Below are 14133 nucleotides of genomic sequence, written 5' to 3' on the forward strand. Positions count from 1 at the left end.
GAGGCGGGGCCAAGATCAAGGGGCTTGACTCAGAGCCAACTTGTAGAAGCTTCTGGAGTACAAAAGCTGCCAGAGGCCCTGGAAGATGTTTAGGCCCAAACTCTTATTTGGCAGGTGGGAACACAGGAGGCCCAGAGGCCCAAGAAAGACTTGTTCAGGGTCCCCTGACAAGCAGAGCTGTCAGATCTGGAACCAGAACCCAGTCTGAGAGGCCACCCAGGGCTTCAGGCCTCGGCAGAAGTCGGAAGGTGGGGTGGTTTTTGTTTTTGTTTTTGTTTTTTTGGAGATGCCATTGTCTCTCCCTCTCAGGGTAACCGGCAGGCTTTCCAGTTCTTTCTTGCCCTCTTGCACCTCCCCTAGTGTTCTTCTTTTCAAAAAGGTACATTTTCCATAACCTCAGCTCCTCATTTGCTTGTCCTCCACCCTTCTATTGTGAGCGGGGTAGCCAGGGGCAGGGCCTGGATCCCAGGCTGGGCCCAAAGGAGCCACTCCTGTGCCAGTGACTGAGGTATCTCCCGGGCTTACACCCTGGCTTCTGCCCTCGCCACTCCCCCCAGTCATGTTCCATGAGCAAAGCTCTCCCTGATGACATGATCACACCACTTCCCTGCTTTCAGCCGCCGTCTAATACCATCTCTCCATTGCCGAGATGAGAACAGTGAGGCCCAGGGAGGGGAGGGGAGGGGGGACCCGCCCAGGGTCTGGCCCCACCCATCTGTGCACTATGTTCTGGCCTTGTGACTCTGCCTATCCCCACCCCCTGCCCTGCCCTACCATCTCCCAGTATCATCAACTGGCTCCCTTCTCTCTCTGTTGATGGAAGCACAGACCTACCAAGGGTCGAAGGGAAACCCTGTGGAGAGAGGGTGGCCCAGTGCTGCCTGAGCAGAGGCTGCAGGGGGAAGGATGAGGGGAGCCTGTTCTCTGCCTCTCTGGCTTAGCTGGTGTCACTTACCAGCTAGCCCTCTACTCACCCTTGCAGCTTGGGGCCAGGGGTTCAGCCATGGATAAAGTAAGCCGCTCTACGTCTCCACCAGGAAATGCCCCACTTGGTAGGCCTCCCTTCTAGTCAGGAACGGAGGCCACCGCACTCTTCCTGCCTCAGGCCTGGAAGCAGCCAGCTTTGGAGTTGATGCTCCTGGCCTCAAATTCCGGGCTCTGCCACCTCTAGCTGAGTAGCCGTGGACAAATCCCTTACAATCTCGGAGCCTCGGCTTCCCCAGTGGAACATAAGCATTGCTACCTTAATAGCTTATAGCTACCTTTATAGCTAGCTATAAAGATTCAGTGAGCGAGTGTATGTAAAGGACCTGGCAGATGATAGGGGCTTGACAAGTGTCAGTCTCCTCCCCACGCTCTGGGCTTGCCCCTCTGGCCCCACTCCCAGCAATCTCTACCTGATTTCTGCCAGAGATCCTTGGGGAGAGGCTGGGACCAGATCTTGGCAAGAGCTTCTTGGCTCTGGGGAGAAGAGAAGGGAGCTGTGTCCCACAGTAGACAGTCCTAATCCCTGAAACTCAGCAGGAGGCACGCAATGTGAAGTTAAGCCAGGGGAAAGGATGAAGGGCAGGAGAGATTGGAGGGATGAAGGAGGAGGCAGGTGGCTTTGGAGCCTGTGGGACGTCAGGACAGCAGGGAGAGGGCCAGACAGCATGGGGGCCCATCCTGCTGGTCCAGGCAGTGCCAGACGGTTAGGAGAGACAAAGGAGGGGGCCTCTGGGCTGCAGACTGCTTGAACCTCTCTGGATGGCAGCTACTCTTAGGTTCTCCTGGGGCCCAGCATCTCTGTCTCATTGGGACCCAACCAGGCTCTAACATGAGACTCAGCCCAGCCCCATCCAGCTTCAGACATCTGGCCCCCCACCCCACATCCCTGCTCTGTCCCCACTACCTTGAGCCAGGCTCAGAGTTTGTTGCCCTCATTGTCTGTCTCCACAGCCAAACCCCTGCTGCCCATTCCGATCAGGGCTTCCTTTGGATCCATTATTACCTACCACCCAGACGTCCCCAAACATCTCTGACTTAGACTTTACAATTATTCTTCACAAGGCATTCCCCTCTGTCTCCAAAGTCATCAGCATTCATTGTTACAAAGAGGACTTAAATTTTAAGGCTCAGGATGCATGTGGCTGAAATGTATCCACTCGCTTCCCTGCCCCCTCCTGCAACCAGGAGCATGGCCAGAAAGATGCCAAGCAGGGGTCAGTGAAGTCTGGGGCCAGGAGCGGCCCTCCATCTCCAACTCTGGTGATGACTGAGTCCGTGGCCTGGATCAGAGCTGACTGTGTAGCCGGGATTAAGGCTGAGTTTGTGACCAGGTTCAGGGCTCAGTCTTACCAGGGTTCATAAGTTTCTTTTGGTCGCAAGCAACAGAGTTCAACTCTGGCTAACTTGGGCAGAAGATAAGACCGTATTTCAAAGATCCTGGGCTGGTTTTCGGAATTGATTGATTTGAACATGACTCAGCTCCAATCTTCCCAGTGTCTGTGTGTCTCCTTTTGAGTTTCTTTTTTTTTTTTTTTTAAATATTTTTATTTATTTATTTGACAGAGAGAGACATAGCAAGAGACAGAACACAAGCAGGGGGAGTGGGAGAGGGAGAAGCAGGCTTCCCGCTGAGCAGGGAGCCCGATGCGGGGCTCGATCCCAGGACCCTGGGATCATGACCCGAGCCGAAGGCAGACGCTTAACGACTGAGCCACCCAGGCGCCCCTCCTTTTGAGTTTCAAATCCCTAGGAGAGGAGGCTAGTTGGCCCAGCATGGGTCAGCAGTCGGTGCTCTAGGATCAGTCAAGCTAGCCATGGTGCAGGGCCACACATTGCCCATGGAAATGGGAAGGGCCCCAGTCTCGGGGAAAAAAGCAATCTGGCATCATCTACTACATCATTCGACCTGGCAATCCTACTTCCGGGACATTATTCCATGGAAAGGAAAACCCTGGCACCTAAGGACCTATAAATACAAAGACATGTAAGACAGCGTTGCTCACCGTGTTAAAAACAACAACAACAACAACAACCCTGAGAATCATAATCATCTATCAGTAGGCTGATGGCTGAATAGATTATGGCAAATCCACAACATGAATACTAGGCAGCCACTGAAGATTAGTAATTCAAGCCCTACCAGTTGATTTCGGGGGGTATTATTTAGTAAGAACAGCAAGAAGTGCAAAAATCTATAGCTGATCCCGTTTTAATAAAAAAGGACAGGCAAAAACCCATGCACACAACACACATATACACATACGCACATAAGTATATGTCTATCTGTATACGATTATTCACGTATAAAGAAAAACATGAAATAATGAATACTAGGTTACTGAAGTAGGTTATGGGGAGCAGTGATACAGATAGAAGAGGGAGACAAGTACACAGAAGAAAAGGCTGTAATTTTTTTTAATGCACACAGGATTTCATTTGAGTATATCTAACATTCTATATTATCATATATATATATGAAATTAGCAGCACATATTTTCCCCAGGTTTTCATTTGTGCTTTACTTTACTTAGAATTGTTTATCTATCTCTATATTTTTGCCTGCCAGAAGATTTTGTTTTTATGTAATTGAGCCTTTTTCTTTTGTTTGCTCCTGTATGTTTTGTCAAACTTACAGAGGTCTTGTCTCCAGGATTTTAAAAAACTTTCCCCCGTGGTTTGTTTTAAGTACTTTTATAAATTCATATTGACATTTAAAGAAAACACCAATTAGGAGAAGATATTTGCAACTGTACAAATATAACCAACATCTGGTCTCTGGGATATAGAAAGAATTCCTAGAAATAAATAAATTGGTACAACCACTTTGGAAAATGGATTGGCAATATCTGCTGAAGTTGAGATGCTCCTATCCATGTCCTGGCCCAGTGAGCGCCACTTCCTGGAGTTTCTGCCCTCGTGTAATCCCCTCCCCATGAGTGTGAGCTAGACCTACTAATTCATTTTTAATAAGTAAAATATGGTAAAAGTGTTAGGATGTCACTCCTGAGATCCGCCTTGAAGAAACATTAAAAGAAATTCTTCAGGAAGAAAAAAAATGATATAGGTCAGCAACTTGTATCTACATTTAAAAACAATGGAGGATTTGAGAAAGAATAAATGGAAGTATAAATAAGATAAAAGTTTGCATTTTTCTTCTTCTTAACTGATCTCACAAATAACAGTGTGTTCAAAAAAATAATAGCAGCAATGTAATGGATGATAATGGCTTATGGATAAGCAAAATGAATGAAAACAATGTTATAAGGGACACGAGGGAGGAATTGGGAATACTCTGTTACAAGGTTCCTACACTACCCACGAAGTAGTGTTGTGTCACTTGAAAATGGGCTTGGATTACTTGCAAATGTACATCGCAAACTCAAGGGCAACCACTAAAAAACGTAAAAATAAGCAATATAATTGAAATTATAAAAGAGAGGAGAATGGATTAAAAAAAAGAAAAGACCCAAGTATATGTTGTTTACAAGAAATCCATTTTAAATATAAAGACATAGAGAGATTAAAAGTAAATGGATAGAGGAAGGTATACATTAATAAAAAGAAGGCTGGAGTAACTATGTTAATTCCAAACAAAGCAGATTCCAGAACAAGAAACATTATCAGGGATAAATCCGGGCATTACATAATGATAAAGGGTATCAGTTCAGATCTGAGAATCTGAAGAAAATAAATTTGCTCAATCTGTATGACAGGTACATGCAAATGTGCATTTTATGCTCTACTTTTCTGTATATTTGAAATACTTTAAATTTTTTGATAAAAATGCATCCTTTCTTGAGTACAAATATATAGAGAGAGATTAGGTTTACTAATTGCATTGCTCAGTCTGTCTATATCCTTACTTATTTTGTAATCTGTTTGGTTCATTTATACCATAACAAGTGTGGTTAAGTCTCCCACTATAATTGAAAACTTTCTGATCTCTCTTCATATTTCTAACATATTAGCCTCATATACTTTGAAATCACATTGTTTGGCATAGGAAGTTTACTGACTGCATCTTCTCTGTGAATGAAACAACCTGTTTTGTTCTCGTTAATATTTTTCACTTTGAGTTCTTGATTTTTCTTATATTAACATTGCTACATGTCTCTTCCCTCCTTTCTTCTTTCTTTTTAAAATTCCTTCCTTCCCCTCCCTCCCTCCTTCCTTCCTTCCTTCCTTCCTTCCTTCCTTCCTTCCTTCCTTCCTTCCTTCCAGTATTTAACTGGCATATATTTTCCATTTCTATATCTGCTTTAAGTGAAACTCATATAAACAGCATATAACCAGATTTCAAAAAAACAAAATACTTAAAAGGAGAGTCTGCTTTTTTCTAGGTGTGAATCCACACTACATACTGATATATTTGGATTTATTCCTGCCCTTTTTAAAAATATCCTTTCTTGTTGCCTCGTGCCCCACTTCTGCCCTTTTTGATAGATTGAATTTTTCTCTTGGTTCTACATATTATTTCTTTATACATACATTCCACATATTATTTCTTTACACATACATCTTATTTCTATTATGTTGTGACCCCTAATATTTCTTGTTCTTCTATTATGCATTTTATTTCCAAGAACAAAACTTTGCTATTGTCGTGAACATGGGGAGTCTTTACATTCGATGTAAATATTAAAGATACATTGTAAAGTGCAATTGAAAAAAAAAAGAGTTCGGAGTTAGTGAAATTATACAAATCCAAAAGGTATAGGTATAGTATTTTTTAAACTGCAGTACGATTACCAGATCGTGAACAGGTATTGCGCTTCATGACTGATCATTTCTTTTGGATAGAGAAGCTTGATTTTGTAATTAACAGCAACAAATTCTACTGTAAACAGTTCAATTGCTTCAATTACGAGGTTAAAAAAAATTACAACCCTAGATATACAGTTCCACATCTTCCATACTTCTGGTACAAACCGTAACACATAACATAGGGTATGATATATTATTATAATTACTTTAGCATTGGAATTAATCAGAAAGAATGTGTAGATTTCATCTTTAAAAAAAACACCAGAACAGGAGGGAGTATGGCTAAATGTTTAACATTGTTAAAGCTGGCGGTTGGTTACATTTTTTGCTGTCCTTTTCAGTATCCTTGACGATTTCATCATTTAAAATGAAATAATGCTTTGGGGCCCACCCTGATTTGTCGAGAACAGCTGCCGCCCCCGCCACATCAAGGGGGCGGGCCCCAGCGACGCCACAATCACTTCCTCCGCCGCAGTCGCCGCCCGCCCTGTTGCTGTCTGCCGGGGGAGGAGCTGGAGACCAGGAGCCGCGGCTCGGGCGCTCGGTCTGGCGGTCGGAGGTCCGAGAGCTCTGCGCCTCGCGAAAGCAAGCGTGCGGGGGTCAGGACTGGGTGAGTGAAAGGCTGTTTCTTTCCTCGCTTCATCCAGACGGGGCGGTGGGACAGGTGGCCGGGCATGGGGGCGAGGATTCGGGGTCCTCTAGCGAACAGATTTGCAGGCTCGCTCCTTGGGAAGGGGTGGGGCGGGCGCACGACCTGACTGCAGAGGGAGGCCTGTGTCCCCCGACCTGTCTGGGGGCTCCGTCCTCCGTCCCCCAGCCCGTTCCGCGTGGCGCGGCCCCCACTCGAATGGCTTTAACCGCTGTTTGAGAAGGGGAGTGGTGGTCGGGGCCCTCTCCTCCTTCCTCCCTTCTTGGTCCCTTGGCAGAGCACTCCACGGCCTTTCTTCCCCCATTTTGCAGTTGTTTTGCTGAATGGTAAATTGTTAAGATTTTTAGGTAAATATATTATAGTTCCCAGGAAAATAATTGTTGTCGGAAAAAAACAAATTATTCCCAGGGAGAAACTAGACCCTCACACGCCTTTTCTTTCTTTTTTCCCCTGGCCAGTGGTTTGGATTTGCGGTTTGAGCCGATAACGTTTCCCGCCCCCCACCCCCGTCCCTCATTATGACATTGCGGCCCCCTCCCCCTCCCCACGTCTCGCTTGTGTGGGCAGGGACCTACACATACACGCATGCATGCGTGGCACGCGCGCGTGCATGCACACGCACGCGGGCGTACATACATACACACATGCAGCCCCCTCCCTGAACCCCCCCCCATACTCAAGGTTCTGGCACATCCCCTTCCCCTTGCACACATGGACACACACACATACACACCCTCTTGCACACTGTCACACCCTCCAGTGCCTTTCCCTGCTTCTCACTGCCTGCCACATACACACCTCCAGAAGCAGCCCCCTCCTTCTGCCTCTGTATGCTCTGGTGAGTGCATACACACACACGCGCGCACGCACACACACACTCACACACCCCTTCTGGGGCTGCCTTAGCCCCTGCCTGCCACATACACACACAAGGATATCCTTTGATTGCTGGCCCCTCTTTCGTATGCCACATACATTCGTCTGCACCCCCACACTCTCATTCACCCAGCCCTCACAAATGCTCCCAGCCCTGCTCCCTGTCTGCTACGTATGTGCACAGACAGCCCTCCTCTGCTGCTCCCTGCGGTGCACACACTCACACAAATCCTTCTCCAGGGACACCAAGCCCCCTCCCTGCTAGCCAGCTTCATGAATACACATATTTCTCTGATTGCTGACCCCTGTTCCGCCCACTGGCCACCCGCGCATCCCTCTCCTGTGCTGTCCCTCTCGTGGATGCACTGGCTCACGCTGACACGTCTCCATTGTTGCTTCCCATTTTGCCGAACACACGCGCACAGACCATAGGCCACCCCTGCCTGGTGCCACCAGACCCTTCCTTGTCTGCCACAGACACGGTACACAGGCGTCCGTCCACAGAGTTGCAGCCGCTGCACATACAACCACGCATGCACATTGTCTTTCTGTCATGCTTACACACACCCCTCTCCTCTGAAGCCAGCCCCACCCGCACCTGTCATTTTCCTACCGACATCCAGAATGGGTCTCATTCTGCCTGACACTAATGCCTCTTCCCGACACACCTGCCCCCTCCCCCTACAAACACAGGCATCTCTCCGCGGCAGGATGGCTGCCCCCCTTCACCTGCCCCTCTCCTCCTGACAGACACGTAGGCACTCATGAACACGTGGGGATCTATATTTTCCATCCTATTCCAATTTGCATTTCTCCTGTCTGCAGGGCTCAGAAAAGACGCAGACACCCCATAAAATAACCGCAACAGTCTCTCCACTTCCATGTTGGCATAATTCCACAGTGCTTCACCCACCTTCCCAGCGTCCAGTCATCCCCCCCCACCTTCTGTCAGATTCTCCCCTAAGTCTGGCTCTCCTATCCGCCCAGTTTTGTAATCATTTTGCCAACATTAAAAATGTGTTCCAGGTCTACACCTGACAGTCACTGGAATGCTACTTCAGGCCTTAGAAGAAAGTGAAACTAATTGTAAAGGTCCCTTATTCTTTCTGTTACCTGTCTGCTGAAGTGGAAATAGATCTCCCTGTTCTTTTATTACGAACTGATTTGACGTTCCCATCTCCAAAGCTTTGTGCAGGGAGCAGGAACCTTTCCACTCGAGCCCCAGCTGTATTGGAAACCCTCCTAAGTCAGAGCCATGGGTCAGGAATCTAGCAAGCCTGTATGGCCCAAGCCGGCAGGAGGGTATCAGTCCAATACAGGCAGGAGGTATGGAAGAAGGCATGCTTATGTCAGTTTCAGGCCATCCACGAGCCAGCAGGAAAGGATTTCCGGCCAGAGAAAGACGACATCCGAAGTCCCAATGCACAGATCAGCCCCCAGTCAAACCACCAAGAGGAGCCGGTCGCCATTTTCCATCCCTCGTCGTAGTTGGGAAGACAGTGAGAGCCCTGGAGCCGGCCTGAATGTTGATAATGAGGACTACTCCAGGTACCCACCAAGAGAGTACAGGGCCTCGGGTGGCAGAAGAGGAATGGCTTATGGACATGTTGACTCTTTTGGGGCAGATGATAGCGAGGAGGAGGGGGCTGGGCCTGTTGAGCGAGCGCCAGTGAGAGGGAAAACTGGCAAGTTTAAAGATGATAAGCCGTATGACCCAGAGAAAGGGGCCAGGTCTTTGGCTGGGGTGCCCCCACAGTTCTCTAGCTTTAAGCGTGATGTGAGAGAGGAGCTTGACAAGTTAGACCCGGCCCCTGCGGCAAGACGCTCTGCTAGCAGAGCCGAGTTCCTGCAGCAGAATAGCATGGCCTCTCAGACATCTGCTGAAGGCAAGGTGGCTACCGCTGGCGACAGCCTGGAGAGGCAGAGACGGGGCCAGAATGTACCTGCCCGTCCCAGCAGGGCTCCTGTGAGTATTTGTGGTGGTGGGGAAAACACCCCAAAGAGTGCAGAGGAGCCGGTGGTGAGGCCCAAAATCAGAAATGTGGCGAGCCCCAACTGCGTGAAACCAAAAATATTTTTTGATACTGATGATGATGATGATATGCCACATAGTACTTCCAGGTGGAGGGATACTACCAGCACTGCGGAAGGCCGCTCGGATGGCCTAGCAAGAAGAGCCAGAGGCGAGAGTTCAAGTGGCTACTCGGAGCCGAAGTACCCCGAAGACAAGCGGGAGGCCAGGAAGGACCAAGTGAAGCCGGAGAAGGTGCCAAGACGCCGACGGACCATGGCCGACCCTGACTTCTGGACGTACAGTGACGACTACTACAAATACTGTGATGAAGACTCGGACAGCGACAAAGAGTGGACCGCTGCTCTGCGTCGCAAGTACCGCGCTCGAGAGCAAAACCTGTCGTCCAGTGGGGAAAGCTGGGAGACCCTGCCGGGGAAAGAAGAGCACGAACCCGAGCAAGTGAGAGTAAGTGGTGGAGCGGCCGCCAGCCCCAGCGCGGGGGCCAGTGGGGGCGGCGGCGGCGGCGGCGGCGGCAGCGGTGGCGGCGGCAGTGAACTTGAAGAAATCCAAGGAGCATCTCTTCGGGAAGAGGAGCAGGCATCCCCGAGAGAAGGCGAAGTTCCTTGGCTCCAGTACAACGAAAACGAGAGTAGCAGCGAGGGGGATAATGAATCGGGCCAGGAGTTTCCGCAGCCCGGGGTATTCATGCTGGATGGAAACAACAACCTTGAAGACGACTCCAGTGTGAGCGAAGACCTCGAAGTGGATTGGAGCCTCTTTGACGGGTTCGCAGACGGCTTGGGGGTGGCTGAAGCCATCTCCTACGTGGATCCTCAGTTTCTCACCTACATGGCACTTGAAGAACGCCTGGCCCAAGCGATGGAAACCGCCCTGGCGCACCTGGAGTCTCTCGCCGTGGATGTGGAGGTGGCCAACCCGCCGGCGAGTAAGGAGAGCATCGACACTCTCCCCGAAATCCTGGTCACCGAAGATCACAGCGCAGTGGGGCAGGAAATGTGTTGCCCCATCTGTTGTAGTGAATATGTGAAGGGGGAGGTGGCAACCGAGTTGCCTTGCCACCACTATTTCCACAAGCCGTGCGTGTCCATCTGGCTTCAGAAGTCAGGCACCTGCCCCGTGTGCCGCTGCATGTTCCCTCCCCCACTCTAAGTCCGCGGCTCTTTGCTCCTGGTCAGATGATTTTCCCCATCTGAAACCCACAATACTGCAGGAGCCCTCTCAAAATTAACAATGGAAATGAAACCAGTGATTAATCTACACCTGTTGATTCCTTGTGATTATTTCCAATGTGAAAACGGTTGTGTGCGATTGCATTAAAAATCACATTGTGTCTCTTAGAGGTTAGAAAAAAGGAAGACTAAACTTTCTAAGCGCTACTTGAGATTGCAGTAAAAACATACAGTTTCTAACCTGAAAGTTGAAATAAGTTGCATTTGTTTTCTTCAGTAGACTATGTTGCTGTTAACCGTAACGTCAAGTTTATCTGTTAACTACGTCCGGAAGGCATCATTTCTGTTGCATGTTATGGGTTAATGTTCCTGTAATTGCAGTGCCGTAAAAGCTTATTAAAGTTCTTCTTTTGGTTTTACATGGTATAGTGGAATTGTTTGGTTTTGTCTAAAATGGTGGTACTAAGTGACTTTATAATTGATCCCTTGCACCTGCATCCGAAATAGGGTTTTGTGGGTTGTTTATTTTGTTTTGTTTTGTTTTGTTTTCCTGGTGTTCCCAACAGTAGAAAAACTTGAGTGTCACTGGAAATGCTGACTCCAACAACAGCAAAAAATTAAGGGTGACGATTTCTAAAAGTAGGAATAAAGTGTAGGACTGTCAAACTACTCTAGGGGCAAAGGTCACATAGAGAAGTACCCCGTCAGTCTGTGGGAAGGAAAGAGACAATGCAAAAACATGGTGAAAATAAAGAACAATGGTAGAAACCAATCCAAAATGAGTATGGGGCGGGGGGGAAGGAGTTAAAAATCCCCTTTCAGGAAATAGAAACTCTCAGAGCCGGGCGCCAGGCTGGTTCAGTTGGTAGAGCTTGTGACTCTTGATCTCGGGGGGTGTGAGTTCGAACCCCATGTCGGGTGTGAATAAATAAAATCTTAGAAAAGAAAAGAAACTCTTGAGAGGAAATGGGCAACCCCCCCCCCGATAACAAACAAATCTTTCTGCTGACTGTATACCTTGACACAGTGACATGAAAGGATTAGGATAGAAAAATATATACCAGACAAGTGCTGTGACAAATATCGATACCCACTTACACAGAGTGAACAGGTTTTAACATTTGGCCATATTGGCTTCCAATCTGTCTGTCTCTCTCCAATAAATAGAATCTTTCAGGCACAAGTGAAGTTCCTCACCTGTCATATTTACTTTCCTTCTTCCACAGAGGTAAGCACTACCTAGGAAATGGTGTGTTTACTTCTCGTCTGTGTTTTTAGACATACGTGTGTGTATGTATATGTATATGTATATGTGTACATATATATGTATATGTGTGTATATATCCATAGCCAATATAGAGTGTTTATGTTTTCTAAGTGGACATAATTGATAGAATCTATGTATGTATGTATCGTTTTGCAACTTGATTTTTTCACTGAGCATTGTTTTTGAGATTTAACCATTTTGATACATATAGCTCTAGTTCATGCACTTTAACTGCTGTATAATAGATGTTCAGTTGTATGAATCATCACAATTTTATCCATCCCCTTATTGGTGGGCATGTAGGTTCTTTCCAGTGTTTTGCAGCAATGAATATACTTAAAAGATGTCTCTCTGTGCCCATGTGTGAGTTTCTCTAGGGGTAAGTACGCGGAGATGAGGTTCCTGGGTCTTTAGGCTTGGAGGGGAAATTTTGGGGTCCTTTGGGCTTATTAAGCATCTTCCTTCTAACCAGATATTGCCAAACTGCTTTCCCAAGCGATTGTGCTAATCCATGCTCCTACCGGCAGTTTATGGGAGCTGTTTTTAGCTCCAACAGCCTGGATGTGGTTAATGTTCAACCTCACGGGTGATCAGTGACATATAAACTAACAGAACGGTGAAACATACTGTGTCCATCAGAAAGCCATAGTTTTTCTTCATGATAATATCTAATTTGGGCTAGGAAAAAAACAAACACAAGTGATAACAGCCTTGTTGGGGAACAGTTTGGGGAGTAGCTAACCTTTCAAGATGCAAAATGGCGCATGTCTTTCAGCCCAACCTAGATCCTTGGTGGTATGGAGCTAATACTGTACAGCAGTTAAGAACTGTATGTGCTGAGGAAAGATCTCCCAAGGCACACTGTATATCATAATGCATCAAAGTGTCTGGAAGGCTGCATACCTAACTGATGGCAGTGGCCACCTCTGGGGAGGGACAGGGCGTTGGGGGGAACAAAGAGCAAGGAAGGGGGCTTTAGAGTTTTTCACCTGCAATCATTAATTTGCTTGATTGTCGTACAGTGGCACTGAATTTCATGAATATTAACAAAATAAGTAAAATCAAAACAATTCCCAATGTAAAAAAAGAGAGTGAGAGTTGATGCTGATTCGGTCACTGCAAGTCCAGAAACATGGGTGGAAGCCACGGCAATCCTTTCTTTGTCCCCCGCAGCCATTGTGTGTGCCCCCCTTGGCCTTCAGCCAGCACCTCAGCTGTCCCGGGGAGTCAGAAGTCCGTGACCTTAGAGGGCTCTCGATGGCTGGGCTTGTGGTGGTTGGCCTCATGTTACCCTTGGCTGTGCCCCGACTGGTACCATGCCAGGGGGTATGGTAGGGGCACCCTTGGGGCCTGGTTATCTTCCTCCTTGCTCCCTTGCAGAGTGGCGGCCCTGATTTCCCTTAGAGACACAATTAGTAAATCCACGGAAGGGGCGGGGGGGGGGACTCCTCTCTGGCGCCTGCAGCCCCCTGCTGGTCTTGGAGAAGCCTGTCGCCACAGGGGCTCCTGCTGGAGGCGTGGCGCTCCCGAGGAGGGCCAACTACAAGGCCCGAGACCTGGGCCCCAGGCTCTGAGTCACCCGGGCTCAGGCAACCGGGACCTCAGTTAAGCACGTCAGACACTTGTGCCCAATACCTTAGGTCTGGAGGGGGAGGAAGTCAGAGGAGTTGGGGGCCACGAAGCATTTCCTCCCGCGCCACCGTGGTGGTGGCGGCAGTGGCCGCGGTGGGGGACCGTGCTGCCAATGCTAGAGGCCCAAAGCTCCTGTGTGGGATGTGGCTGTGTCCTTGGATGCCCAGTTCCCCTTTTCCCGCCAGTTTCTGATTCTCCGGCCTCCCCGACTCTTTCCCGAGCTCCCCCATGGCTTTCCAAGAAAACCGTCTTGCTTAAATGAACTAGGGTTGGTTTCTGTTGTTTCTAACCAAGAATCCCAAATGGCACACTTGCCAACCCCATACCCCACTTTTGTGCCTGTTTTTTAGTCACATGAAATACCTGGAATGGCAAAGGGTCAGGCAATTTCTGTTGACAACACAGTGGACCCGTTACTGGCACCTGGAGCCTTGGGTCTAGAACAGCAGGCTTCGGGCCCCTACACAGGAAGCAGTCCTTTTGGACAGTCGGTCATTTGGCATGTTCAGGAAAGGTGCCGCCCACCACACTAGACTTCTTGGTTTCTGGACTTGTTTCCTGGCTGTGGGATAAAGAGCCCCACATTGTGGCCACTGATTTGGAGTATAAACCACTGTGTCTTGTAAGACAGCACCCCAGATTCCCGAGGTGGTCCCCCTAGCTAACGCTACAGCTGAACTGTCATGGGGCCTTTCCCGGCTCGAAGGTACTACCTTCTCTTAGCCCTCTGTTCTAGCTACATCCTTCCACGTCT

General features: G+C 48.3%; 1 protein-coding gene across 4 annotated transcripts; it reads left to right on the top strand.

Annotated features, from left to right (window-relative positions):
- The first annotated feature begins 6203 nt into the window (after positions 1 to 6203).
- Positions 6204 to 10906, top strand: PJA1 (praja ring finger ubiquitin ligase 1). Of its 4 annotated transcripts, XM_078065121.1 has the most exons (3): positions 6211 to 6361; positions 8303 to 8824; positions 9389 to 10906. In XM_078065121.1, the coding sequence occupies exons 2-3, from the start codon at positions 8532 to 8534 to the stop codon at positions 10458 to 10460; spliced, it is 1365 nt and encodes a 454-aa protein (XP_077921247.1). In that variant the 5' UTR covers positions 6211 to 6361; positions 8303 to 8531; the 3' UTR covers positions 10461 to 10906. The 4 variants fall into 4 exon arrangements, with proteins under 4 accessions (XP_077921245.1, XP_077921247.1, XP_077921243.1 ...); XM_078065119.1 differs by having other exon boundaries at positions 6204 to 6361; positions 8630 to 10906; XM_078065117.1 differs by having other exon boundaries at positions 8303 to 10906.
- The last annotated feature ends 3227 nt before the right edge of the window (positions 10907 to 14133 follow it).

Source organism: Halichoerus grypus, chromosome X (assembly GCF_964656455.1).
Source record: "Halichoerus grypus chromosome X, mHalGry1.hap1.1, whole genome shotgun sequence".
Taxonomy (NCBI): domain Eukaryota; kingdom Metazoa; phylum Chordata; class Mammalia; order Carnivora; family Phocidae; genus Halichoerus; species Halichoerus grypus.